The sequence below is a fragment of the Trachemys scripta genome, chromosome 10 (genome assembly GCF_013100865.1).
Source record: "Trachemys scripta elegans isolate TJP31775 chromosome 10, CAS_Tse_1.0, whole genome shotgun sequence".
NCBI lineage: Eukaryota > Metazoa > Chordata > Testudines > Emydidae > Trachemys > Trachemys scripta.
The window spans coordinates 63,017,984-63,045,935 of record NC_048307.1 but is presented as its reverse complement, the minus strand read 5'-3'; the positions used below and the strand labels follow the sequence as shown (position 1 = coordinate 63,045,935).

Sequence of the window (27,952 nt, the reverse complement as noted above, 5' to 3'; positions counted from 1 at the left end):
TTGTGTTTGTTTTATTTTGATTTGCAACTCATCAATAAGTCATGGAAACGACAATAGAAATGCTACATCTTTCTAAAGGACATTTCACATTTGCAGATTGAAATTTCCTTTTTTTTTTTTTTTGTAGCCCAAGGTTTCAATCTTCATTTGTATTTGAAAACAGCATTGCAGCTTACGCCCAGACCTGTAGAGATAAAAGTCGAACAATTCTTTAGAGAATTATAGTTTATATTCCATACAAACACATAGGTTTTATACAAAAGCCTGGTTAATTTGCATGAGAGCCTAATTCTTTTCTTGGAATTTGTAAATTATGTTAATGGTAAAGAGTTGAGGGTGGAGCAGTTACTTTAACTGATAATTTCATAATTTTCCAGTGTTTAATTGTTTAGTGATAATGTTCTGCTAACACTTTTTTTTAAATGGTGACTATATATTCTTGACCTGGGGAAATATTTAGGCGTTATCTACTGTTTGCAGCAGTAGCCATGATATTACTGGGCTTTAATTTCTTTGAAACAACTGGTTTCATATTCCATCCCCTGGACATTTTCTATAATGAATTTACCAATGGAAATCCCTGTATTTTTGGAAAGAAAAATCCCTTACTCGTAGAGTGTGATCCCATGATCCTGAGCAGAATGCAGTTCCATCAGGTGAAACTCGTAAGGTGCTAACTCGGTTTTCATGACCAAACAGAATGGATACACGAGACCCTTTCAGAACATCCCATACATTTATGGTGTAATCATTGTAACCACCAAATAGTAGGCGACCTGCAAACAGAATCACATTTATACAGAATAATGGCTTAAATGGCTAAATAGTAACAGTTAATGAAAGGAGAGGAAGGAGGGTTTTCTGGCTGAAGCAAAAGCTGTTTATAAGAAGTTTGAGGCAGAGTCAGGAGTAGAAGTCAGATCTCCTGATACTCAATCCTATGCCTTAAATACGAGGCCATCCTCACTCTACTTTCATGGGCACTATAGGATGTTGCTTCAACACAAAGGTGTATATGTTCATTCTAAATTGGACTAAATTACTCTTTATGCACTCCAAAGTAATATCATGCAAGTCCAGCCTCAGATTTTGGATGCCCACTTTGCTACAGAAAATGATGCTTAACATGTCACTATCATGGCTCTGCATGGATATTAATTGCCAGTAATAGCTGACCAGTGAAGGCCCTCTTCTGCAACTGAAAAGTAATGGTATTTGAGCCCTCTTTTTTAAAAGAGTATTAAAAATTCCATGATTGCACTTATTAAAAACATGCAATATCTTTCAACTGTTACAGATGAGAGATTAATTCAAAAGAGGGATATATTCTGAAGACAAATAGAGCACTTTAACAATTAATATCAGACAAAAATATTCTGATGATATTCTGGGTATGTTTATAAAATTGTTTATAAAGGGTTACCAAGTGATTAATAGATGTTTTAATAAATGGTTAATCAATTATTATAGCTTGTTATAGAGTCCAACAGTTCAATATCTTGCTCACAACTGTGGCTTATGTAACCACCTACAGCAACTTCTACTCATGTGCTTATAAGCACCTATATCATATACTACTCAGGTCTGTAACATGCTTATAACATCTATTAATCATTTATTAACCTTTCATGAACTATTTATAGATGTACCCTAAATACAAAAATTGACCAATATTCTATTTCTAGTTGCATTTGAGGTGGATTTAAACATGATGGGTGAAATCCTGGCCCCACTGAAGTTAATGACAAAATTCCCATTGACTTCAATAGGGCCAGGATTTTACCTCATAGCCACATATTTGTTGATAAAATTAAAAAATAACCAATTACATTATTTAATAAAAAAATCTTTTACAAAGGAAGAAGATATTTTAATGGATGGAAAATTTCTTTCCATATTTAATTTAGCTCTTGTTTGTAATAACAAATGTTCTCAATTTAAACTGAAAAAGTATTACATTACAACCTCAGCTGCATCCCAGTCTAAATGCCTCCTCACAGCAAAAATCTACATATCCCCCAAAATTCAAATCTCACCACTGAGAGAGAAATCCACGCTAGAAGCTCCAAAAATGATGCTCTCTTTCGAATAAATTGCTACTTCTCTATCTGCACGAAGGTCATATAAACGACACTAGAATTAAAGCAAAAACAACGTATGTTCATCACTAAGGTCTAGACCCAATTGCTGCTCCCTCACCCCTGTGCAAAGTATAAGGAGGAAGGGGACAGGAATTCCAACCCTGTGGGCATGATGTGGAATGGCCGTGCAGCTTCTGCTCTTCTGCCCATGGACTATAAGAGTACCTGGGACTACTACACAGGCTGTTTAGACATCTGGATCCTAATTGTGATCTAAATGCCCTAAGGCTGACACCTAAACTGAGTGATCCGCTGGCCATTCCTCAAATCATCTCTCCATGCTGACATAAAGAGGAACTGTGGGTTCCTGGATTCAGAGTATACACATACAGCTCTTCCACAGTCTATCTCCTCTCCTGCTTCATTATGTGTTTACAATTGGAGGGTGAGTACAGCTTCTTAGGGCTCGCCAGAAAACAAGAATTCCATTTCACACAAAAATGGAAGCTTTCAGAATTTGTTTTCATTCTGCATCAGGACGAAAAACAATGTTCACAATTTTTCATGAGAAAACACAGAGGGAAATTCCAGAAAATTCCATCCTAGACCCGAGAAAGCTACCCAACGGAAGTTGAACCACAATCAATATATTTCCACACAACCTTTCAGTTTTGATTTAGAAGAATCAGCATTTTCCAACCAAAAAGAGCACACACCTTTTGCTGAAAAATTTCCATTCAGCCCTACAGCCTTTGGCTTCACAAGTCCATTACTCTATTATTTGCCAATATGTTTTAACTTGTTTAATATGGAAACTTCTATATTCAGACCAAAAATTTCAGCAGCCTGGAGAACAGCACTTACTCAGCCCTGAAATCATGTGTGCTTTTGAAACTGTATTTCAACTAACCTGCCTCAATAAGTTACGTCTAAGCAAACACTGGCTAGCTGGGGTTGTTAATATTAAGTCTTATTAATGAAAAGTGGCTGATATTCAAGTCTGTGCATAAAGCAGAGACTATATTATTCACAGACCTGTTATAAATTGCAAGGTATTTGAAGTCAGCGTTTCCTGGAGCTATGAGCTAATGAATAATTCTGTCAGAAAATTCTGACAAGTGAGAAAAAGCCTATATCAACATACATTTATGACAGCCCATCAATCAGTTAGGACACTCAGTTCCACAGCATCCCCAGGCATTCTTTTTGGGTGACAGAAGTCTTACAGTGCTGCTCTCAACATTCTCAATGTAAAGCAGCAATTTGTAATTTCTAATTTAAAAAAAAAAAAAAAAAAACCCAGTAGTCAGAGGAACTGACCCACCTCCATCCCCCAAAGTATCAAGATGGAATTTTCCATCCTTCTATTTAGTTTGGAGGAATTCACACACAATTGATTAGATGGGTTTTTCTTTGTAAATAATAGCACAGTTGCCATAGTTTGTGGCACTTTTGAAAAATTAGTGCGTTCTCATATGAATTTTAGTGATGGAGAATTTCTCCATTTCATTGCCTCCACAATGCAGATCCTTACAGTAGGATACCCCTATTTGCTAACATACACTGTACTCGCAGCTAGATGTATTCATTTATAACAGAGGGTTTTGGCTTCTAAAAACAGCATGCACTTTCTCATGAAAGCACACAAAATGTCTGATCCCAAACCCATTGAAGTAAATAGGAATGTTTCCATTGAGTTAAATCAGCTTTGGATCAGACCCAAAATTTGTTACATTGTCCGAGTACTTCAGTAAGACTGTGTCCCACCCATGCTTAAAGGCAATGCTTGAGCAAACAGAAAATATCTCCAAATTCCTTCTGAAGATTCCCCTTTGAAGTCTGACAAATTTCAGCCCAGATTCTGATTCCTTTGTACCCATATGGAGACCCACTGACAGCAGATGAGAATCATGTTGCAAAACTGGATCATTATGGGATAATAGCATATTGGATGTAACATGCTAACTTAATGGGCCATGTCCTTTCCTAGGGTCTTATTCATAGATTTGAAGGTCAGAAGGAACCATTAAATCATCTAGTCTGACCGTCTGCATAATGGAGGCCATAGAATTTCATCCAGTTTCTCCTGTATTGAGCCCATTAACTTGAGTGTGGCTAAAATATACCTTTCACAAAAGCATCCAGTCTTAACCTGAAGACTTCCAGAGTCAAAATCCACCCCTAATAGAGGATAACGGCCTACTAATGCTACGAGCTGCTGGAGTTACTCCTTTACATCAAGGGAGAGAGAACTGTGAGTTGGTGCTTAAAAACCCATATCCTGTCTTTGCTGATGCCTCATGATGGGGCTGTCATATGTTCACCGCTTTTCAGAGGGTAAAGCTGATGTTAATTTCTATAAATTTCTCTCTGAAGTGAGAACATAAATTTGAGTGAAGTGCAAACACACATATTGATACAGCATCAATCAGTCTCCACATGAACACTTGGAAGTTGGATAGTCTGTACTCCAGAAGTAAGTTGGTGCAGTGATAAATATTGCCTATGTTTTTGTGCCTTCATGATTGTTGCAGCCCAGAGTACGTTAGACTGACACAGTGCTGACAGACTGGCCCACACAGAGCAGCAGCTTAAAGCTAGCTTTGGCACAATCACTTGTGACTTATGCTCGGTGTCATCTGGCCTCACCAGAGGATCTGGGCCAGATCCTAGAGCAAACACAGAGGGGAAGGAGTTTAGCCCTCCTAGCAGTTCCCAAGAATGGAGCACAATTTAAAATGGCAGAGAGTCAGTCGAAGGTTTTAAGGGGAAATTTTCAGCTGGACACTATTTATGTGCCTACAAAACTCGGGGGAGCATACAGCAGCACATGCAAATTTAGTTTGCTTGTGTAAACAGATGTGACTGCAAATTTTACAGGCAGATTAATGGAGGGAGTTTGAGTATTTGCCTAAAAATCTTTTTGAAACTCCTTGTATGCCTCCCATAGTGACCCTGCTCATCTGATAGCATGCACGAAGCTGGAAGATCTCACACAGAAATTGTCCCAACCCCAAAACCTTCCAAAGGCCAGCTAGGAATTCTGCAAGCATTTCCCTATATCTACATATTAATAACTTGGGTCTAATAAAAATCACTTCATGTGAGCTGTGAATTTGGCCCATTCTTGGTAGGGATTTATGATATGAGACTTAACAAATCTTTTCCAAATGAAGTTCTTGAATAAACTTACTGTGGCATCATCAGAGCCGGAGGCAAAAGCATCCCCACTTGGGTAGTATCTGTGCAGGGGGGAACAGAGTACAGTAATGTGTTAGTCAAATGAAGTAGGCTTTCAGAAATAAAAATCAACACGTAGCTTAACATTACACTGTTGTAAAAGTGTTCTGCCAGAAATGCACTGACCTGACGCTATTGATGTCCGATTCGTGAGTTTCGAATGACTGGATACACTGTCCAGACCTCATGTCCCAAACCATTGCTTTCTTGTCACACCCCTAAAAAGAGAAATAATTACCCCCATTATACACACACCAATTCACACAGGTGAAATCAACCCCACCTAAGACTTAAACACCCCCTTTCAATCCCAATTAAGCTCTGCACCTCACGTCTCCTAAAAGGATACACTTTAGCAAAACTGCTCCAGATACTGGGCTATATTTTCAGAAAGCCTGAAACTTGGTCCCCCTTGTTATGAGCATGCAAAGATTTGCAGGAACAAATCTGAGCACTTGCACCACTTACTGCCTGTTTGGCACCTGCAATTGATTAGAAGGAGGCACCAGCACTCAGATTTGCACCTGCAATTCAGTTATGCATGTAAATGTTGCACCACAGAAGGTGGGCCACAGACCCCCTGAAACTTTACCCCTAGGGAGTCTGGCAGAAATACATGCAGTGAGATTGTACAGAAAAACCTTGCAGTTGTTTCAGAAACTTTCTGGAATAAATACATTACGATTAGATAGATAGGTAGAATACTCCCTTGCAGTACGTAAAAGGAGCTGTTGGAGAATTACAGGCGGCAAAGCAATAATTCAGTTAAACTACTCAGCCATTCTGTCTTCTCTATCTTTTTCATCCTTTGTCTCATTCATTTCCTTCCTTTCTTCCCCAGGAAATGTTCTCTTGTTGTGAACACTAGTTTTATAATCAGAAGAAGGACAAGACTTACTGCCGAATTACATTGCGCTACAGCAGGTAAGAAAGCGGGTTTCCTGTTTCTTACACGGCCAGCACTGGTGGGTTGAACATGGTGCTGAAAGTCAGGATCTTCCTGAGTTCTAATTTTGGCTCTAATGCTGACTCGTGTGGCCTTTGGCAAGTCACTTGGGGCCAGATTTTCAGAAGTGGCTTCAAAGTTTGGGTACCCAGTTTTAGAAACCACTAGGGCAGGGGTGGGCAAACTATGGCCCACAGACCGGATCTGGCCCACTAGCCTTTTTAATCCAGCCCTCGAGCTCCCACTGGAGAGAGGGGTCGGGGGCCGTGCCACGCAGCTCCCGGAAGCAGCAGCATGGCCCCCCCTCCTGCTTCTATGTGTAGGGGCTGCCAGGGGCCTTCACCCTGCACGCTGCCACCGCCCCTGCAGCTCCCATTGGCCAATGGAGCTGTAGGGGCGGTGCCTGCGGAGGGGGCAGCGCGCAGAGCCACCAGGCTGTGCCTCGCGTAGGAGTGGGAGAAGGGACATGACACTGCTTCCGGGAGCCACTTGAGATAAGCGCTGCCCGGAGCCTGCACCTCCGAGCCTCTCCCCATGCCCCAACCCCCTACCCCAGCCCTGATCCCCCTCCTGCCCTCCAAACCCCTCGATCCCAGCCCAAAGCACCCTCCTGCACTCCTCATCCCTAGCCCCACCCTGGAGCCCACACCCCTTCCTGTACCCCAACTCCCTGCCCCAGCCCTGATCCCCCTCCTACCCTCCGAACCCCTTAGTCCCAGCCCAGAGCACCCTCCTACACCCCAAACTCCTCATCCCTAGCCCCAACGAGAGCCCACCACCCCCTCCCGCACCCCAACCCTAATTTTGTGAGCATTCATGACCCGCCCTACAATTTCTATTCCCCGATGTGGCCCCCGGGCCAAAAAGTTTGAGCACCCCTGCACTAGGGCCTGATTTTCTGAACTGCTGAGCACCCCACACCTCCAGCTGAAGTCAATGGGAGCTGCAAAAGGTCAATATCTCAAACCAATCAAGCCCTAGCGGTTTATATAGCAGAGGCCCAAAAATAGAAGCTGCCAAACTTAACATGATGTTTGAATCTCCAGTGGCCGTTTCTTACCAGCACTCCTACAGTTGCTACCAGTGGTGGAGCAGCAGGCCGGAAATCAACTCTCGAGTAGCCATAGCCCAGGGCTGTTCATGCCGAGTGCCACCTTGTCATCAAAACCTAAAAATCACTTTCTGGTGCCCTGTGCTGCTGCCCGAATGCTGTTTCCATAGTTGTATTCTGCAATACCCACCATGCCACTAAACTACTTCACTGACTCTTTCATCACTTAACATGTTTGATATAAAAAATTACTACTTTCAATTACAGTTCAAATTTTATGGTGCATTCTTCAAATGAAACAATTGTAATAATCTCAGCCAGGGATAGCTCCATCCATGGCTCTGAAGCCATTTGCTTCATAGCTAGTTTGGTATTAAACATACCCGCAAGAAAGAGTGTAAAGAATTTTCCAACTGGGCCTGCTATTGCAAGGTGCAAAGCATGACTTGGGAAGGGTGGACTATACTCACAACTCCCACTGAGATCACCCAGCCACTCCTAAGAGGTGCTCAACACCTCACAGGGTCAGGCCCACAAGCGTCTCATGGAGAAGACACTGGCCTGGGTGTCTTGTCTTTGCCACTGACCTGCTGTGTGACGACCTTGGGCAAGTCACTTCACCTCTCTCTGTCTCTGTTTCCTCCCCCAGCTTTTGTCGGTCTTGCCTGCTTAGGCTACAGCTACACTACAAGCTAGTGGTGAGATTCCCAGCTCACGTACACATACTTGCACTAGCTCGATGACAGCTAGTGTGAGTATAAATAGTGATGTAGCCATGATAGCACTGGCAGAGGTGCCAGTTTACCCATGCAGTGAACAAACCCATGAACATCCTCAGCATGGCTAAGCTGTGCCGCCACTACCCAGGCTACTGCGGCTGTCCTACTGTTTATACTTGAACTAGCATAAGTATTGCGTAGCTGGAAATCACACCCCTAGCTTGTAGTACAGACATAGCCTAAGCTCTTCAGGGCAGGGACCACTTCTTAGTATGGGTGCGTACAAACCTAGCATAATCAGGCCTTGATCTCAGGTGGGGTCTCTAGGCACTACTGTAATACAAATAAGAATAGACACAAACATCTGCAAATCAGTGATAAGAAAAAAGTTCAGATTTTTGGGGTGAGGGGAAATCATATTTAAAGAACTGTGGAAACAGTAACATGAGCCGAGAGGGTAATAACTAGACTTAGCATGGGAGGCACTCTGCCTTTCTTTCTGTTCAGGTTTCCATAGTCACCAGAGGCATGTGGTGAACATATTATAGGCCCATCCTGCTATGGGTTACTGCTTAGTTAGTGTATTCCTCCTCAGTAGGCTGTAGTATATGCATTATTTATTTTTAAGAAGACAGTTGGTGGTTAAACTAAACAGTCTCCTCGTGATCCATTCCTCTCTCTTTTAAATCCCTTTGAAATTAAATCACAACTCTTCACTTATGATGTCATTATTTAAATGGAAGAACGTTCCATCTGGTACCAAAGCACCAGATAATTAATGCTCTGCCCGGAGAAGGAAATTCATTGGAAAGGGAACATTTTGGATTTCAAAACCCACTTTTCAAAGCCCAGCCCTGCGTTCCTTGCATGCCCACCACTCTCACTGACATCTATGGGAGTTTGGGATGCAAGAACAATGCGCAACCTGGCTCTTCACATACACGGTTCTTGCGCTGATTTCTCTGTGTGGAGACAGGTTCTTTAAAGGAGTAAAATTTACCCCACATGGAGCAGGATATTCATTTTTAACGGAATTAAAAGGGTGTTGAGTACTGAAACCAAGGGTTCAATCCTGAGGGCACGCTTGGCACAGTGCAGCAGGAAAATGCAGAGGTTACTCTAAGGCCTGGTCTACACACTATTTTTAGCTCAACAGTTAAAGCTGGTCAACCCTTCCTATGCATACACTTGCCCCCATGTAAATATGATTATATGGTCATAGCTTAATCCCTTACATTTATGGGAAAAACTATCCTGGTATATGCACCTTTACACCAAAATAATTGCACCCACACTAGGGGGCTGTGCCACTTTAACTATACCAGTGTCAAACTAATATAGGGTATGTCTTCATTGCAGAGTTAAATTGATTTACCAGCACTTGAATTACTCCACTTGAGGTAGGCTAGCTCAAATGAGCGGAGCCACACTGTGAAATAACATTGGATCTGCTGTGTCCACACTGGGGCTGCACACACTCTTGTGTGACATGAAGATTTCTGGAATCATATACTGTAGTTCTCTGCACTGTAGTGAGCTTAATGGTTCTATGCATTCTTTCTCAGTGAATTGAGAGAGAGAACCTGTCTGTCCTTTATGGGCACTGGAAGACTAGCAGCACTCAAATGGAGCCAGCCTGCATCTACACTACAGACTGATCGTGTTAGCAGCTGATGAATTGTACTTGTCTGACCTGTAGCCTGTACCCCCTGAAGGACCAGCCAACTTGTGTTGAAAGCACCATCACACTACAGTTAAAGGTTTGTGAGTGAGAACAGGACTCGAGTTAGGAGCAACACTCAAGTTAACTTTGCAGTGAAGACAAGTCCATAGTTAAAGCAGTGGGTGAAGACAATCCCTAAGACACCTTTATGCCTCCCTGATATACTGCCCGACATGATGTCAAAACAGCCTCCACTATAACTCAGTTGTGCAGCTGGACAGAGCAGTCCCCTAGCAACCAGTCAAGGATCAGGTGAAGTACTGCGTGCTTCTGTCCCATTTCTGCCATCCCCTCTCTGATATTCCCCTAGGCGGAGGAGATGGGAGAGCAAGTGGTATAAATCCTTGATGGCTAATTAAAGTAGCTGAATGTGCCGTTAGTGCTGCTGAAGGGCAAAGTGATGGGTGAAGATCTGGCCCCACATAAATACCTATGGATGATCTAACTTGTGTTGATGCTAAACCAGTCCCCGAGCTACCTCCTGGCTTCTGGGAGGGGGTTATCAAAAAGATGGCATATGCATCATTGACTACCCCACCCAGGTGAATTGAGCAGAGCTCTGGCACCCCTGATGATCAAGCTCTCTACAGGAATCCAAGCAGGGAACGAGTAGGGTGAAGAAAAGGAGGCAAGTGTGAAAAGCCACGTGCAGCATAACAGAATTCTATCTATGGAAGGCCTACACCACCTTCCGTTCTATGAACTTTTACTGCTTTAACTCTTGGTCTTTCCCCTTCCCAAGGGAAGCTTTTGATAATGTGATGGATTATTTTAATGTAGGGTGGAATTTGCTAAATACTTTAGCTACAATCAGTCTGATGGGGTTTGGGTTTGACCTTTCAGGAAAAAAGTGTTAATTTGCTCCAGCTTGAGAAGTGTGCTTGCAGTGACAGAACTACTTGCTCTGTATGGTCTCTCCCCATATATCCCACCCTCTTCTTTAAACAACATCCCAAACGTCCCCTTTTCCTACATACCCTTCCTTTCCCCTTCCTTCATTCCTTGTTTTATAGCATAAAATAAAAATCCCACTTACCCCAGACACAAACGTATTTCCTGTTTCAGAAGGGGCCAGATCCAGGCACAAGACATCAGCCCCATGCCCATGAAAACTCTGTAGAAGCTGCCCACTCTCAACATCCCAGAGGGCACACGTTCCGTCTCCACTAGCGGTCAGGATCTATGGTAGGTGAGAAAAGGGCAACAGTACAACATCACATAAAAGCCTCAGGTTCACTCAGAAACCGTTGTGCCTCCCACGCGCAACGAATTGGATTTTACAGTTGAACCTCAGAATTACAAACTGATCAGTCAACCACACTCCACAGCAGCAGAGAGAGAGAGAGAGAGAGAGAAGGCAAAATGCAGTACAGTGCTGTGTTAAACGTAAACTAAAAAAATAAAGGGAAAGTTTAGAAAAAGATTTGACAAGGTAAATTAAGATGGTTAAAAGCAGAATTTTTTTCTGCATAGTAAAGTTTCAAAGTTGTATTAAATCAATGTTCATTTGTGAACTTTTGAAAGAACAACCGTAATATTTTGTTCAGAGTTATGAACAACCTCCACTCCCAAGGTGTTTGTAACTCTGAGATTCTACTGAACTTAATGCTCAATAGGTCGGAGTCAGTAAACCAACGTGGATCTCAGCATGGTTTTTTCAAAAGGAAGGTGGCAGAGTTGGGAGGGGGGGAGGGAGAAACAGAATATTGTGATAGACACAACAAATATTAACTTAATTCTGTTGTTTGAGGGGACACCAACTAGTGCATCCAAGCTTGTGATCTGCTGGTATTTCCATTTCAGCCAGGAAGTTCTTTGTCCCAGATCGGTATGTCTGCCCTGTCCACATTAATGAAACTGGAATCCAAAAAGGGTTAATTGAAGAGTTGGTGGATTTAAATAAACTTTTTAAGCTCCTCTTATTCTACTATCTGAAACAGCCAGGTCTGGAGCCAACAAAATCCGTATAAATTACAGATAATTTGAATGTGGCATCTTTTGTGTGCATGAGCTTAGACCAACAATTGTTTGGCAAGTCCATCACATATCCTAAATCATTAATGTGTGACTGGATTTGGACATGTAATGACTGAACGTTGCCAACAGCTACTCTCATCCTGATGAAGACCCTCAATTGTACAAAACTTCCCTGTGGCCATCAGCAGCTCTTACACAATCACAAATTTTGTATGCTGAAATGTTGTCTGATGGTTCAGTCCTGTATACTGAACAAGGAATCACAAGGCTCACAACTTAAGCATTAAGGTGGCTCTCCCTAGACAAGTAGTGGAAGAGACATGGATCATACCCAATTTTTTTTTTAATGCTTAGTGAAGCAATTGCTAGGGAAGTCAGCTGTGGTTGGAAGCCAAAATGAATCACACTGCAAGGGGATAAATAATCATGCAAGTAGAGAGAGTCACTTACAGGGCTACACGTGGGTTAAAAACAAATTATTTTTGGCAAAAGCTCAGATTTGGTTACCCTTCAGTAGATACAGGGGCACTTAGAGGTTTGTAAAAATTGCAGGACAGTCTGGTTTGGGTCCTGCTGTCCCCATTGCATGCGGAGATGTGCTAAAATGTTGGGATTGAGGGTGTGGAATCGAATCCTAAATTATCTCTCATTAATTTTTGCATCTAGGATGATACATTTTTGTATTATGAGGAATAGTTACATTTTCAGGATGAGACATGGAGATAGTCAGCTGCTAGATTTCAGCCTTTCCCATTTTGATAGCCAAATGAGCAGCATAGAATGATATGCAGGGGAAGGGGCAGACAGAAGTTTTAAGGGTGTGATCCATTTTTAACACAGAGCTCTTCATTATATTTTATAATAAGCATGGTTAGTTTGGAAATATGAATTCAAGTTGAAACTATTCTTATACAAAAACATGGAGTGCAAGATCTACTTTGCTTATCATGTTTTAGTCTTCTAGCTAGACTTTCAGCAAGTCTGGAAACACTGGATCAAGTGTCTTCATCTGCCACCTCGTGGTAATATTCAGCATTTTAACAGGCTTTTGGGTAAAACACATTCATTCCTGTCCTTGGAGTAATAAAAATGTGTTAGCTACAATGATACAGAAACCAAGGCTGAAATGTTAGGATATCTTGGGGCTCACTAAAGACTCCAAACTTTTGCTTTCTCTGGAATGGACTAGAAATGCTTCATAGTCATTAAGAGGTGAGAGCATCTCTAGTGGTTTGAGGAAGAGGGAGACCAGGGGGCATAGTGTACTTAGATTTCCAGAAAGCCTTTGACAAGGTCCCTCACCAAAGGCTCTTACGTAAATTAAGCTGTCATGGGATAAAAGGGAAGGTCCTTTCATGGATTGAGAACTGGTTAAAAGATAAGGAACAAAGGGTAGGAATTAATGGTAAATTCTGAGAATACAGAGGGGTAACCAGTGGTGTTCCCCAAGGATCAGTCCTCAGACCAATCCTATTCAACTTGTTCATAAATGATCTGGAGAAAGGGGTAAACAGTGAAGTGGCAAAGTTTGCAGATGATACTAAATTGCTCAAAATAGTTAAGACCAAAGCAGACTGTGAAGAACTTCAAAAAGATCTCACAAAACTAAGTGATTGGGCAACAAAATGGCAAATGAAATTTAATGTGGATAAATGTAAAGTAATGCACATTGGAAAAAATAACCCCAACTATACATACAATATGATGGGGGCTAATTTAGCTACAACGAGTCAGGAAAAAGATCTTGGAGTCATCGTGGATAGTTCTCTGAAGATGTCCATGCAGTGTGCAGAGACGGTCAAAAAAGCAAACAGGATGTTAGGAATCATTTAAAAGGGGATAGAGAATAAGACTGAGAATATATTATTGCCCTTATATAAAACAATGATACGCTCACATCTCAAATACTGCATAAAGATGTGGTCTCCTCATCTCAAAAAAGATATACTGGCACTAGAAAAGGTTCAGAGAAGGGCAACTAAAATGATTAGGGGTTTGGAACGGGTCCCATATGAGGAGAGATTAAAGAGGCTAGGACTCTTCAGCTTGGAAAAGAGGAGACTAAGGGGGGATATGATAGAGGTATATAAAATCATGAGTTATGTGGAGAAAGTGGATAGGGAAAAGTTATTTACTTATTCTCATAATACAAGAACTAGGGGTCACCAAATAAAATTAATAGGCAGCAGGTTTAAAACAAATAAAAGGAAGTTCTTCACGCAGCGCACAGTCAACTTGTGGAACTCCTTACCTGAGGAGGTTGTGAAGGCTAAGACTATAACAGCGTTTAAAAGAGAACTGGATAAATTCATGGTGATTAAGTCCATTAATGGCTATTAGCAGGATAGGTAAGGAATGGTGTCCTTAGCCTCTGTTTGTCAGAGGCTGGAGATGGATGGCAGGAGAGAGATCACTTGATCATTGCCTGTTAGGTTCACTCCCTCTGGGGCACCTGGCATTGGCCACTGTCGGTAGACAGGATACTGGGCTAGATGGACCTTTGGTCTGACCTGGTACGGCCGTTCTTATGTTTTTATGTTCTTAAGAGACAGTGACTCAGGAGTACTTGAGTTCAATTCCCAACTCTTCTACCATCTGTCTGTCCTCTGCAAATAAAATACTTGGAGAACCCCAAGTACTGATATTACTAATGTATGTGCAACTGGCTTGGAGAACCCCAAGTACTGATATTACTAATTTATGTGCAGCTGGCTTGGAGATCCCCAAGTACTGATATTACTAATGTATGTGCAGCTGGCTTGGAGCGGGGCAACATGGTTTTCACATTGCTGCATGAGAGGGCCTGCTCCTGTGAAGGTGCTGTGTGTCTCCCACAAAGTGATGAGCAGCTTTCCTTGTTATTAACATAAGGTACTCAGCTCCCGGCAGGATGAGGCCTTTCAGTCATGTTTGGGGTTATTCCATGGGTGGGAGTAAGTCCATTGTAGATGTGTCCCAAGAGGAAAGGAACTGCTCAGTGCATCCAAATGACTAATATTTAACCAAAAAGTAGTACTGGGAAAAGCTTGTAACTGTTTATGCACATTTGACACCATAGCCTAATTGTTTCAAAAGTAATTTTATCCCAGGGTCGTTATACCAGAAATGGAGACTATTTCCCAACAACCAGCATCCCGAAGGAGAGCTGTATGGCCAGCTTGGGTTGAATTTTCTGATCTCTCTTTCTTCTTTTCACTGCTATATTTTTAAACAGCACTACAAAATATCACTCAAAACATAAACACCTATTGATCCTCAACTCAATATCTTTGTATAGCTAGACTAAGCTCTTCAGGTCAGGGCTCCCCCAGAGCTGTTTGTCTAAAGCACCTACGTACATGGTTGGTGCTACACAAATAATAAATAGCAATGTATTCAGTATAATACCTATTGTATCTATATCTATCTATAATATCTATTGTACTCTACATGAACATAAAAGAAAAACTCTGCTGTTTTCATTCCTTGATTATGAAGAGAATACTAAAAACCTACAAAAATAAAAAACCATGGTTCACACAGGTGTAACCAGGAAAGCGAAACACTATTTTTGTATTTCACAAACAACATTCCACCTAATTTAGACTTCGTGTTTACTCTGCCCTAATTATATTGGACTCCTGCATTGTAAGGCCACAATTAAGTACACTAGAGCACTCTGGGTAGATCCTTGACTTTCCTCTGTTTCCATAGCAATAGACTTGAATCAGCATCTCAGATTCATTACTGAAACCACATAATAGCAAATAACAGCTCACTCTTGGGTAGCTCATGTCCTGAAATAGAAGCAATCCTAGCTGATATTTCCTTAGGAAGAGCTGTAAATATCTGTAAATAGCCAAGTAAACAAGCATATCTTTTCTATCCAGACTTCATAGTCTGCATAACAATGAAAATACCCCCTCTTCCCATTTATTTTGCTACATCAGTATATAATAAGTATAACATCAATTAAATTCTAAAACCAGAATGGGATAGACGATTATCTTGGAATCTTTCATGCCCACATACTCTCATGAACTTGCAGGAGCTGGGGTTTATTTATTTATTAAATAGGAAGGATGCTCTTGTAACTAAGGCACCAGATTGGCACTCAGAAGACATGCATTTTATTCCCTACTCTGCCATAGGATACCTGTGAGATCTTTGGCAAGTTACTTGGTCTCTCTGTTTTTCAGCTCACCAGATATATATATATTTTATATATATAAAAATGTATAAATAAAAATATATAAAATCTGAATCAGCACATCCTTACTTACAGCCTCTGTGAGCAAGAGCTTTTATGGAGCTTGCAGCAGAGATGGACGCTGTCCTTCTTAGCAGGAACCACTGCCTTGCACAGAATGTGAATACCCCACTGCACAGTGATCATCTCTGGTGCAAGGAAGCATACTTTGCATCTTCCTGCAGCAGCAAGTATAAATCCAGCTCATGGTTTTGTATTATATGCTGAATCTGAATGTATTTACCTGCATGTCCGAGTTAGTGAAGCTGCAGGCAGACAGGTAGTTTGTGTGCATTGCAACAGATTTCTTCTTTGCAGCCATATTTTCATTTTTATCAAATGTCAGTGGATACACAGAACACTTATTGTCCAGGCCACTAGAGTTAAGAATTAAAAAAAAAAAAAAGACAGAGAAAACATTAATGACAAGAAAAAGTGGGATGAGAAACAAATGTAAGGGTGAAATATACTAAAAATTCTGCAACACCAAATCCTTACAAATGTAGATTTCCGTTCTATTACACCACCTGGGATTCCCACTTGCTAAGGGAATCCCCAGCTGCTTCTTTATGGCAAATGTATGGCTATTTTGTACTGCTTGAACAGCTGGAAGAGGGACTGAGGACCTAGTCCCCAGTATTTATTACATGCATTTAATTAATAAACTGCTTGTTACTGAACCACAGTCCATCCAACGTTTATTGACAAGTAATCCAGTAGTAACCTTGCAGTTAATCTTTTGAATAAAGTCAAATTGCCATTTTTCTATTGAATTAAGTTTTTACTATTACTCTCATGATGTTACCATTTATCCAACTTAACTGAATTTGGCACATCTTCTATGGAAAAAGACATATAGCAACAGATGCCTTAAAGATAATACTTTCAAAATAGCTTGAAAATAGGCAGTGGAAATATTGACTGTGTTGCCGAAAAAGAATTCTTTGGAATAAAGTATTTAACATTTGAGGTTCCATGATCTAATGATGAGATGACAAAAAGCAGGAGTTCAATTTCTTTGTGTACTAAATTTGCACATAACTTAATACAGTCTCAAGGCCCTACATGCCCTTGATCTGCACATACTGTGAAACTCCCTTTGACACCATATTGCGTATTGGATCAGGCCCATATTGCATGTTTTGATTACTATGTGACTTTATTCCTATGGAACAGATATCTTTAACTGTCTGTGCTTCAAACTTGAATGTTACTTATATAGGCCCAGGGCAATATGAGGTCCTAAGATATTTTCAGAAGTTTGAAGCATGGACAGATTTCTGCCATGAACAAAGTCACAAGGTTATCAAAATATGCCATTGAAAGACTCCCATTCATTCCAAGGGGTTTTGGATCAGGCCCTACTTTGGGTCCATTTCTCCTCTCATGCTGATACAAATCAGAAGTAACATGACTGAAGTCAATGGAGTTACACCCATGTGAACCAGTGTGGGACAGAACCAGGCCCATTGGGTGCAACACTTTCCTAAATGCTTATAGCAGTGGTTCCCAAACTTGTTCCGCCGCTTGTGCAGGGAAAGCGCCTGGCAGGCCGGGCCGCTTTGTGTACCTGCTGCGTCCACAGGTTTGGCTGATCGCAGCTCCCAGTGGCCACGGTTTGCTGCTCCAGGCCAATGGGAGCTGCTGGAAGCAGCGCGGACTGAGCCACTGGGAGCCACGATCAGCTGAACCTGCGGACGCAGCAGGTACACAAACCGGCTCGGCCCGCCAAGCGCTTTCCCTGCACAAGCGGTGGAAGACGTTTGGGAACCACTGGCTTATAGCATCTAAATGATATCACTGTCAGTATTTGTTAAGCTGTCAATCATTTCCAGTGATGGGTAAAGACGGCCACATGTAAAGATTTTTTTTTTTAAATAATACTCATCTGATTAAGTTGGATAGTTGCTTTTTTCTGCTAAAACTACTAAATATCAGGTCTTTTCCCTGGGATTCCAAATTGTTTTCTAAAGCATTCTTGAAGAAAGGTGGGGAGGAGAGGGGAAGGGAAGAGCCAACATTTTAAAATATTCCCCCAGCTCCATAAGTTACATTTACTTGGGACACAAAGTCTCAGCTCCTCTAGTTTAAGAAGCTGCAAGAGCTTTTACTTACCCACAAGCAATGGCACATCCAGATGGGGCATATGCACATGCCATCACCCAGGTACATGGCATAGTCACCGCATGTTCCTGAAACATAATATTCTCCTTACAGCTCAAGAATCAACTCCTGAGTGTATTATCATGTCACTAATTGGTGTTAAAATAACCATACAGAGGCCGAAATTGCTCAAATGCTGTCATGACCCCTTGCTGTATTTAATGAAAATAGATAACAGATCAGAGACCATGCCCATTTTTTAACAGATTTTTGCTCCTAAACCTGAATAGTGGAGAATCAAGCTGTAATTCGAGATCAACTTTCATTGTGAAAGCAAGAGAATGTATGAGGATGAGAATCAAGTCTCAACGGCCAAATCATGCATTTCTTGGTACCTCTAGCCTTATTTCCCAGCACAAAGTGACTGGTTGTGAATTACTCCAGGACAATTGTGTAAAATGCTGGGCACCTGCAAGGGCCACTTTAGAACTCTCCACATTTTGGATGGTCATTGCAGCATTTGTTCAAAGGTACATTACACCGCCTGTTTTTATAATGCTAATGACACTTTTTATTAGCTATAGCTTCTGCTAAGGCTATGCAGACCTGAGCCACACTGGGAGGGAGCAGCATCTCTCATGCAGGGACATCTGGGGACATTATGGCTAAAGAAGCCAGGAGAAAACCCAAGGTGTCAAAATATGCCAGGGCATATGCTTATTCATGGCACTCACTACAGATATTCTATAGGTGTAGCCTGCACGTCGCCAGCCCTGCTCTGCACCAGCCAGTGCCCAGAATAATGACATGCTCAAACTCCAGCTGGAGAGCAGAGTGTGGGAAGCTCAAACTCCCAAGCACTTAGTGCCCAGGCAGTGGTGCCAGGAGATCTGGTGCACTGAAGAAGATAAGAGAGGGAAGGGTTTCCACTTCCATCTCTAGCACATCCGCGCAGTGCAGCCATATTTGGCTTTATATACAGAAACTGTAGAAGTCCACTTACCTTGTTGGTAGTGAAGGAATCCCACACTATCACCTTCCCATCCTAAATTCAACACATAATGGAGAGAGAAATTAGGGGCTTCAAAGTGTACTTTCACTCCTGTATTTCAGAGATCTGGGCAAAGCACTGCTGTTAACTTCTGTCCCACATGCCATTTCCCCAGGAAATGTGTCACCACCTTTACAACACTGCTATTAGCAACAGTGAAGTGCGCTATGAATCAGAGACACCGCATAACTAGGCTAGTTATTTCTGTAAATGCAACTCCAGTGTGCCTCTGGAAAATCAGTCTTAGCACTCACGACTCTCTTTAAAAGACATTTCCTTAGCCTACAGAGAGAGCAAGACCCTGCCTCTCTGGCTGTCTACACTATGCGCTAGGGGTTATACACCAACTTGCACTAGCTCAATGAGTGCTAGTGTGAAGATAAATAGTAGTGTAAACGCAGTAGCACGGGCAGTGGTAGCAGCGGCATGGCTTACCCATTCCCAGTACACACCTGCCTGAAACTGGTGGGTATGTACTTGACACAGCTCAGCCGTGTCTCCACTGCCCCAACCCATGCTACCAGGGCTACACTGCTACTTGTATTCATGCGAGCTTGCTGAATACTAGCATGAGTATGCGAGTAGGGGAATCAGGCACTAGCTGGCAGGGTAGATGTAGCCTTTAAGTGAAAGGAAGGAGCTGTTCTCAACACTTATCATGGAGATCATTACCTTCTCAAGAAACAACCACCTGGATGAATTTTTATTCTCCTTCTTTTCTCCTACAAATGAACTTATCTTTGCTCATAATTATCCTCTCAGTTACATCTCCTCTTCAGATCAGTCTATTTATCTTCTTTTCCCATTCCACCCTTTCTCTGCTCCCCTTTTTTCTACTACTGCTCTTACTTAACTTTTAGTTGCCCACTTAAGTAACCTACTAACAAGAATAAACATGCAACCAATAGTGTGCTACATAATATCCTTATCTGTGCGTTGATGCCAATTACCTTTGGCTGGCATAATATCCTTTAACATTCCAGTCTGGTAAGAGTGAATTGTTTGTTTGTAACCAGCTATTGTTATTGTCCCTGGGCTCATTAATTTCTTAAAATAGAAGTTTAAAAAAAATGCAAAATGAAATGATCGAAGTGCCATCAAACAAAAAACAAACCTCAACGTGTCTGCAATGCTAATACCTGAACCCCCAGACTGGTTCACAGAATCACTGGGTGTGGTTTTTTTCAGGACACATATTTTAAAGTGGAATAAAGCCTCTCTCTCTTTTGCTTTCATACCTATACACTGATACTTTACCACTTCAAAAAATAGCTTAGTAAATGATCAATCTTTGATTTCCTGACTGAGACCTCCAAGGATGGTGCCAGATAGCAGTAACTCTCATGGTGGTTTGTGATGCAGATATCCTATTCTATCCTGTAGGCGGTAGATTGAGACCAGCAACTCATTTCATAGAGGCCAATGAACAGCCGTCAGATGTAACAAGTTCCAGCCATTACCATTCTGAATGTGAACCAGTGACCTAGAAGTGAAAGGCGTTTATCTCAATACCTCCCCCATTCCCCTGCATAACTTTGTGACATAAGACTGATCCAAACAGACTTAATGACTGTTTATCAAAATGTCCAAATATTTGTAATAGTTCTAGCTGGCTGAGTGAGGTTGTTTATTTTCAAGGTCACATCCATCTTCCAGATCACAGAAAGGATTTCATGTTCACAGATCACACGGAGACGTTTCAAGTAGAATCGGAATTTTTCAGATCTCTCCATCCCAATTCTTTCTCTTCATATGTTAATTCAAATGATGGGGTGAAGTGCTGCATACTGAGTGTCCAGAGAGAATAAGATGCATCTGCTCCCAAACCAGCTTGCTGTAATACTGCATATGTAATGTGCTAACGTACTCTGAACACTGGAAAAATTCTGTTTGAAAAATAGATGAGGGGTCTTTAGGGTCTCACCTCCAATAGGTGTGGTGATGCTTACCAGAATTATATTCTTTATTCAGTAGTCTGGTTTGTGTTCTCTGCACAAACATGTTGCTAAAAGAATGCTTTAGGCATCATGAAAGCATTTAGACTAAACGTAGATTTCATTTCCAGTTAACGTTACCTAGTGTAGCTATCAGAATTGTGCCTGGCTATCACTGACTTCGAATAGCACCTACACATTTCCTCACCTGGGAAGAGCTCACAATTCGTCTTTTATCTTTGCACCAGTCCATGCAGAGGACTTTATTGCCATGGCCTTTCAGAGTTCTCCTGGTCTTCATCACAAACTGACCGAGGGCTTCCACACGTTCCGCCACCTGATGAACTGTGGAGAATTAACCATAAAGAGAATCACCAAATGTTTGCTCCATATTAAAACCCTGGGCCTGCAAACATTTAATACCCATGAGTGACTTTACTCACATGAGTAATTCTAGGTAGCACAATGAGTCTATTCAGGTGAGTAGTTAGTCAGGTGAGTGAGTGCAAGATCAGGCTCGAAGTTCACTTGAAGCACATCTAATCACCACATGTATAGTATTCTTCACTGAAGCATAGCTATTAGAAATAGACGAGACCGTAGAGAATGCCATCTAATCAAAACATACCAGGTTTTGTTTGGGGGGAGAGGGTTGTATGTGGTGTTTATTTTACAAAAATTCATCTACATTATTTAGGATTTTTTACATTTGTTCAGAATTTAAAAAAAAAAGTTTGAAAAATTATATACGTCATAAGATTTTGGAGATCTCACTTTTTAGTGCAGTGTTTTGTCTCAAATTATTGTTGTGGTTCTAAAATCCTCAGAAAGTGCTTTTAATGTTATAAAAGGTTATTGTTTTTTTTAAATAATTTCAGTCCCAGCAATGTGAGGCCATTTTAATGTGGCAGCTCTGACCTCAAGGTGCTATAGGTACTGCACTTCAGTCAGTTCAGAAGTTTGATCTGCACTCAGAATTCCCACTGGAAGCCATGGGAAGTCTGTGTGCCAAACGCAGGCATTATGCGCTTCTGCGTGAGCTGAGTGGCTGAGCAGTTTTTGTGACAGCATCGTGTCTTATGACATTAACCTGCATCAGCGTAACAAAGCCTTTGCACTTCACTTGACTGGTGTTTGAATAATAGCAAGTGTTTATTTCTAAAAACATATGACTCTGTGAAACAGTTTCTATTCATTGTGGAGAATCCTAAGTAAAATCCTCCAGCTGGAGTTCTCACAATGTTTTAAGTTATTTCTCAGCAGAGTTTCCATCTGCTGTTTCTATAAATAATCTTAGATTTCCAACAGGACATAGCTGTAAAAATGAATGTGCAAAGGCACCTCAGTGTGAAATCCACCCCACTGCAACTGGCACAGTTCAAAGCCAGCTTGCACCCCTGAAGCCTCATGCTGAGGCTGTCGGGGGTGGGGGGTGGGAGGAGAACACTAATTTGTTTCTGACCCAGTGATGTTCATTCTATGAAGGGCTCAGCAGGGGCATGTTGCCTCCTTTCACACAGGAGCAACAGGACTCTGTGCTGGCCCCACGTAAGCAGAGTAACAGGAGGAGACATTGTATCTGCATTTATGTGGATCTAGTGCAGGGATGGGCAAACTTTTTGGCCCGACCTGAGGGCCACATCTGGGTATGGAAATTGTACGGCAGGTCATGAATGCTCACCAAATTGGGGTTGGAGTGCAGGAGGGGGTGAGGGCTCTGGCTGAGGGTCCAGGCTCTGGGGTGAGGCTGGGGATGAGGGGTTTGGGGTGCTGGAGGGTGCTCTGGGCTAGGATCGAGGGGTTCGGAGGGCAGGAGGAGGATCAGGGCTGGAGCAGGGGGTTGGGGCGCACGGGCGGGGGTGTGGGGCTCAGAGGTGCAGGCTCTGGGTGGCGCTTACCTGAAGCGGCTCCCAGAAGCAGCGGCATGTCCCCACTCTAGCTCCTATGCTGAGTCGCTGCCAGGCGGTTCTGCTGCGTACTGCCCCGTTCGCAGGCGCTGCCCGTGAAGCTCCCATTGGCCATGGGAGCTGCAGGGGCCGCATTTGGAGTGGGGGTAGTGCACGGAGCGGAGCACCCTGGCTGCCCCTATGCATAGGAGCCGGAGATGGGACATGCTGCTGCTTCCGGGAGCCACGCGGAGTGGCCCCCTGACTGGAGCTCCGGAGTGGGACAAGCCCCAGACCCTGCTCCCCCAGCGGGAGCTTGAAGGCCGGATTAAAATGGCTGGCGGGATGGATGCGGCCCATAGTTTGCCCACCCCTGATCTAGTGGCTCTACCACCTTTAAAACACCTGACAAGGAGGAGCATGGAGGAATGGGGCTGCTACTCGAGCCAGAGGCTGGAGTAGGAGTCCTAGGAGGTGGTGTGCTGTAAAACAGCCGTGTGCCCAGGCCCCGGAGACCAAAAAGAGCCTGATCCAGAGACACGCTGAAGTGATCCAGTGCGTGTCAGTTGCTAGTGGGTTGCCCATATCAGCCACTGTGATCAGCTAGAAGAGACAGCGCCTGATCCAAACACACTGGAATCAGTGGAAAGTCTCCCTTTGACTTCAGTGGTCTTTTGTATCTGGCCTTTCCTCTTTTAGCTCAAGTGAGTTGGAGCTGGAGCTCTGAGTTCAATCCCTATGGTGATAAGTGATTGCCCTGGGTAGCTGCAATCGCTATCGATGAAAGTTGTGGGTAACTCAGACCCTAAATTGCAAATATATTAATGTAAACAGATCCCTGCATGACAAAACTCACAGCTAAAATCTTTGTCCTGTGTTTAAGCAGTGATGGGAAAGCACGTGAGCTAGGAAGGGCTGTCACAGGGAAAGGACGGGCATCCGTACTCTACAAAGATGGCTCTTTGGCTCACAATCAGCTGAGCAATTTCTGCCTAAGTCTGAAATTGATTTCTAATGGATTGGCTGTTCAATAATCATCTTTCAAAACACATCAGCCTTGCAGACTGCGCCAGAAACTGAAATAATGCTTTTAGCTACGAATACTGCCCTACAAGACACTAAACCTCATATAGCAAGGGAACTAAATTGCTGCCCATTATTCCTGACAATTCGTCCATTACAAAACGATCTTCATGAGGAGCTAGAAGCAAACTAGCCTTTCCAAAAAGTATCAATTAAACCCATTGAAAAACTACATCCCCCCTCCCACACTCCTCATCAAGTGAAGCCAATCAAATGATCTACTGAGATCCTGAAATAATATAATCAAAATACAAATACTGGAAATTGTTACGGCAACTGGAAGATTAGGCTGAAATTCTTGTGTCCAGAACTTATCAAATAAAACAAATCTTTTTACTGCCAATAGCCTACATGTTTCCTTTCTGTTAATGCACCATAAATTCTGCAGAACTGGCTATTTTAGTATAAATAACTCTCTTAGAACACTGATCCATACAGACTTCATAAGAATATAACAATTCTGTAATATTTGTAAAAACACCATTGCAAACTATGGGCCTGACCTTGCAACCCTTACTCAAGTGAGTAGCTCCAGTGCACAGGACTATACCCAAGAGGTAGCTTGTGTGAGTAAAGGTGAAGGATTGGGCCCATAATATTCCAAATATGACTGCATATCTTTCTACAAGGTATGCTATAGTTAAACAAAAGTTATGGGGCTTGATGCAAAAATTATTGGGTGAAGTTCTTTGGCCTGTTATGCAGGGGAGAAGGGGGAGTGGGAAGAAAGGGGGTATGTCAAATTAGATGATTATAACAGTCCCTGCTGGCCTTAAAATCTATGAATCAAATAGACAAAATAATTGTTTATATTTTCAATTTGAACTTTTAAATGGTGTAATTAACCCTGAGAGTTTTCCAGACGGCAAATCAAATAAAAGGGTAGGACTTCAGATGTCTATTCACATTTTTTCCACAGAGCTACAGTTCAAACTATAATTGAACAAAGAAGGAAAAAGCTATTAAGGCAGGCAGTTTGTCTTGCGGGAAAATGGGAAAAATCATGATTTTGTCATGGCAAAAAGTGACGGTCATAATTTTAGATTTCAAAAAAGGAAGTTATTTAATTTATTTCCCCAATAGAAATAACTGTTGGAAATAGTTTTAAAGCACAGAGAGACAGAAGCCTCAACACAGAACTAAATCTATAAAAATAATGGAGGAGTTTTGCTCAGTAGTGGACACACTAGGGTGAAAAAAATTACTTTTAAAGGGGAAAAATGTTAAAAGTCACAGATTTTGTCATGGAAGTCAAACCCTGGGCAAATACGCAGCCTTAATCAAACAAAAGTCAGGAAAACATTTATTTACAGATCTATGAAGTAAACAAAAACATGTTTGTGGAATACTCTCCACATCATGAGACTACAGCTACAGTTAAAGTTAAGCATATGCTTTGTTAAACAGAGATGGTTTTAAGCATGTACTTAAGTGTTTTGCTGAATTGAGGCTTCATTGTTCATACTGTAGAAATTATACTGCAAGACTGTATTGATTTATGGTAATGTTTCTATAAGGAGGCCATCTCCATTCAATGATTCCTATTAAAAGGACATTGACAAAACCTATGATAATCAAATTTAGGCAAGAAAATGCCTCATTTACTACAGAAAAGTAGCAGGTGGATTTTTTTTTAAATCTGAATTTTACATATACTCACTCCTGCCATTCTCCTGGAGTAACGAACAGTGATCACATAAATCACTAGATAGTGGTTTGTATCCCCTTTCAACACAGACTTCAAAAACAAAGACAGGAGGATCAAAGTTGTAATAAGCCCACAAAAGTTACTGGCAAAATCACCCCTATAGTACAAGAAAAATGTTGCAATTTATACCTATAATATTTGTTTTTAAAAAAAGGAATGAAAAGTAATTAATAAATATTACTATTAATAATAAATAATAATAGTGTCTTGTATTTCAGATTAACAACGTTAAATTATTTTGTATTAACCAGAGTAAAAGGGGAGGGGGATGTAAAATTATGCACGATCATTTATTTGAATTGCAGTGACTAGGGAGCGTGATTACACACTGGATTCATGTCGATGACTTGACAGCTGAATTGCTGGGAAGTTTTCTATCAGTGCTAGGGGAGGTTGGGTTTTTGGAACGCGGCAATGGTCCCCTTTGGAGTCACGCCGCAGGGATGAAATGCCGGCTCAGTGGAAACCTCCCCCCCGACTCCAAGGCCAGGATTTCACTCCGGCTGCTGCCGCCACCAACCGTGACCAACGTGAACGTCAGACCCAGTGATGCTACTGAATCACAGCACCCACTGAGCAGCAGCAGCAGCTCCCCTCCCCGGCGCACGGCACGACAGGCGCTCGGGGAATGGCTCAGCCCCCCCGGCTCAGGCCCCGCACTCAGCAGGGTAACGGGGTGCAAAGGACGCTCGCGCCGCTTGCCCATTGTCCGCACGCGCGGCAGGGGGGGGGGGGGGGCAGCTCAGCGCGTGCCCGGGCGGCTGGAACCCGGGATCCAGCACCTGCGCCGCGCTAGGAACGCGCACTAGGGACGCCGCTCGGCCCGACCGCGCCCCGGGATGCCCGCGGGGGGCTGCGCTGCAGTCCGAGCCGTGCCCCTCCCCAGACTCACGCTCCACATCGTGCAGCTTGGCCCGCTCCTCCTCCAGCCGGCCCTTCAGGCTCTCCGCCTCGCTCTTCAGGGACGCCAGGGTCTCGTTCTCGTGCAGCCCCTCGGTTGCCATCTTTGCACGGCAGGAAGCAGGGAGAGAGAGGCGGGGAGGAGGGGTTTGAGGGCCCGGCTTCCAGGGATGCTGCCGCAGCTCCCGCCGCCTGAGCAACTGAGCCTGGGAACCGCACTGGGCTCCCCCCGCCCCCCTTGCACGCTGACGTTCAAGGCCAGGCTGGCGGCTCGTGCCGCTCTGTGCAGCCGGCACCTGCTGGCCCAGCCCCTGCCCAGCGCGGTACCATGCGCCGCGAGCAGCCCCGTGCTGCCCTGCAGGGAGTCCGAGCTGACACCTGGGCTAAATGCAGGTGCCTCTGCTCCGGGCTGGCTGCTCCTCGCCCCTGCTAGAACGGCGTGAGAACAGCACTGCGGGCTCTCAGATATTGGCACCAGGAAATATTTGCTGTTTCATTCCAGGCTGTTTCTGAGCCCCCCGGATTTCATCGCAGCACCGGCTGCTTGTGCAAAGGGGCTTTTCCCAGGTTGTGCTGAAACTCGTGAAGGGTGCACGATTCAAGGCACAAATTGATCCTCATCGCAGTGAGATTTTAAAATGCAAGAGGCTTTGCTTCAAAAACAGGACCTGTAGTAAAGGTACCAGGCCTGGCAATCAAGGTTCCTCCCCCACCGACCTCCAGCCCTCCTGCACTGCCATTCCCTTTGGACACCGGGGTTGAGATTTTCAAAGCTGAACAGGGGATTTGGCCACCTGGGAATCCAGATCTCTTTGGCAGCAATGAAAATTTCCATCCCAATCTCCATGTCTCAGTGGAATGGAGATAATACCTACCACTTCTCTGTGAAGTGTTTGGATGCATCTCTGACGGAAAAGAGTTAATCATTATTACAGGCCACAACGTTAATGTATTTATTATTTCCTCCCTCCACACACACACACCATTTTGCCCAGCTCCATCTTTAATTGTGGGCTCTGTGCATGAGAGAATTTAGTTCTTTTGCTGGATTGAGGCTGTAACTGACTGACATTTGCAGGGGACAGAGGAGCTGTAAAGGGCCTTTGCAGTCTTTCTGCAAAGGGAGCTTCCTGACCATGCCTCTTCTGCTTTTGTTAATTGTCCTTGCTCTACATGGAGTCACTTGGTTAATATTGTCAAGTATCAGGGGGTAGCCGTGTTAGTCTGTATCTACAAAAACAACAAAGAGTCTGGTGGCACCTTAAAGACTAACAGATTTATTTGGGCATAAGCTTTCGTGAGTAAAAACCTTACTTACGAAA

At 42.9% G+C, this 27,952-nt stretch overlaps 1 protein-coding gene across 1 annotated transcript; it reads right to left on the bottom strand.

Annotated features, from left to right (window-relative positions):
* Positions 1–108: 108 nt before the first annotated feature.
* On the bottom strand, positions 109–26,875 carry GNB5 (G protein subunit beta 5). The gene is made up of 11 exons (XM_034782900.1): positions 26,623–26,875; positions 21,262–21,398; positions 19,072–19,113; positions 18,081–18,157; positions 16,210–16,342; positions 10,797–10,940; positions 5,448–5,539; positions 5,275–5,323; positions 2,037–2,133; positions 610–776; positions 109–184 (listed from the first exon to the last, which is right to left on the bottom strand). Exons 1-11 carry the CDS (start codon positions 26,732–26,734, stop codon positions 173–175), a joined length of 1,062 nt encoding a protein of 353 aa, XP_034638791.1. The 5' UTR covers positions 26,735–26,875; the 3' UTR covers positions 109–172.
* Between the last annotated feature and the right edge of the window lie 1,077 nt (positions 26,876–27,952).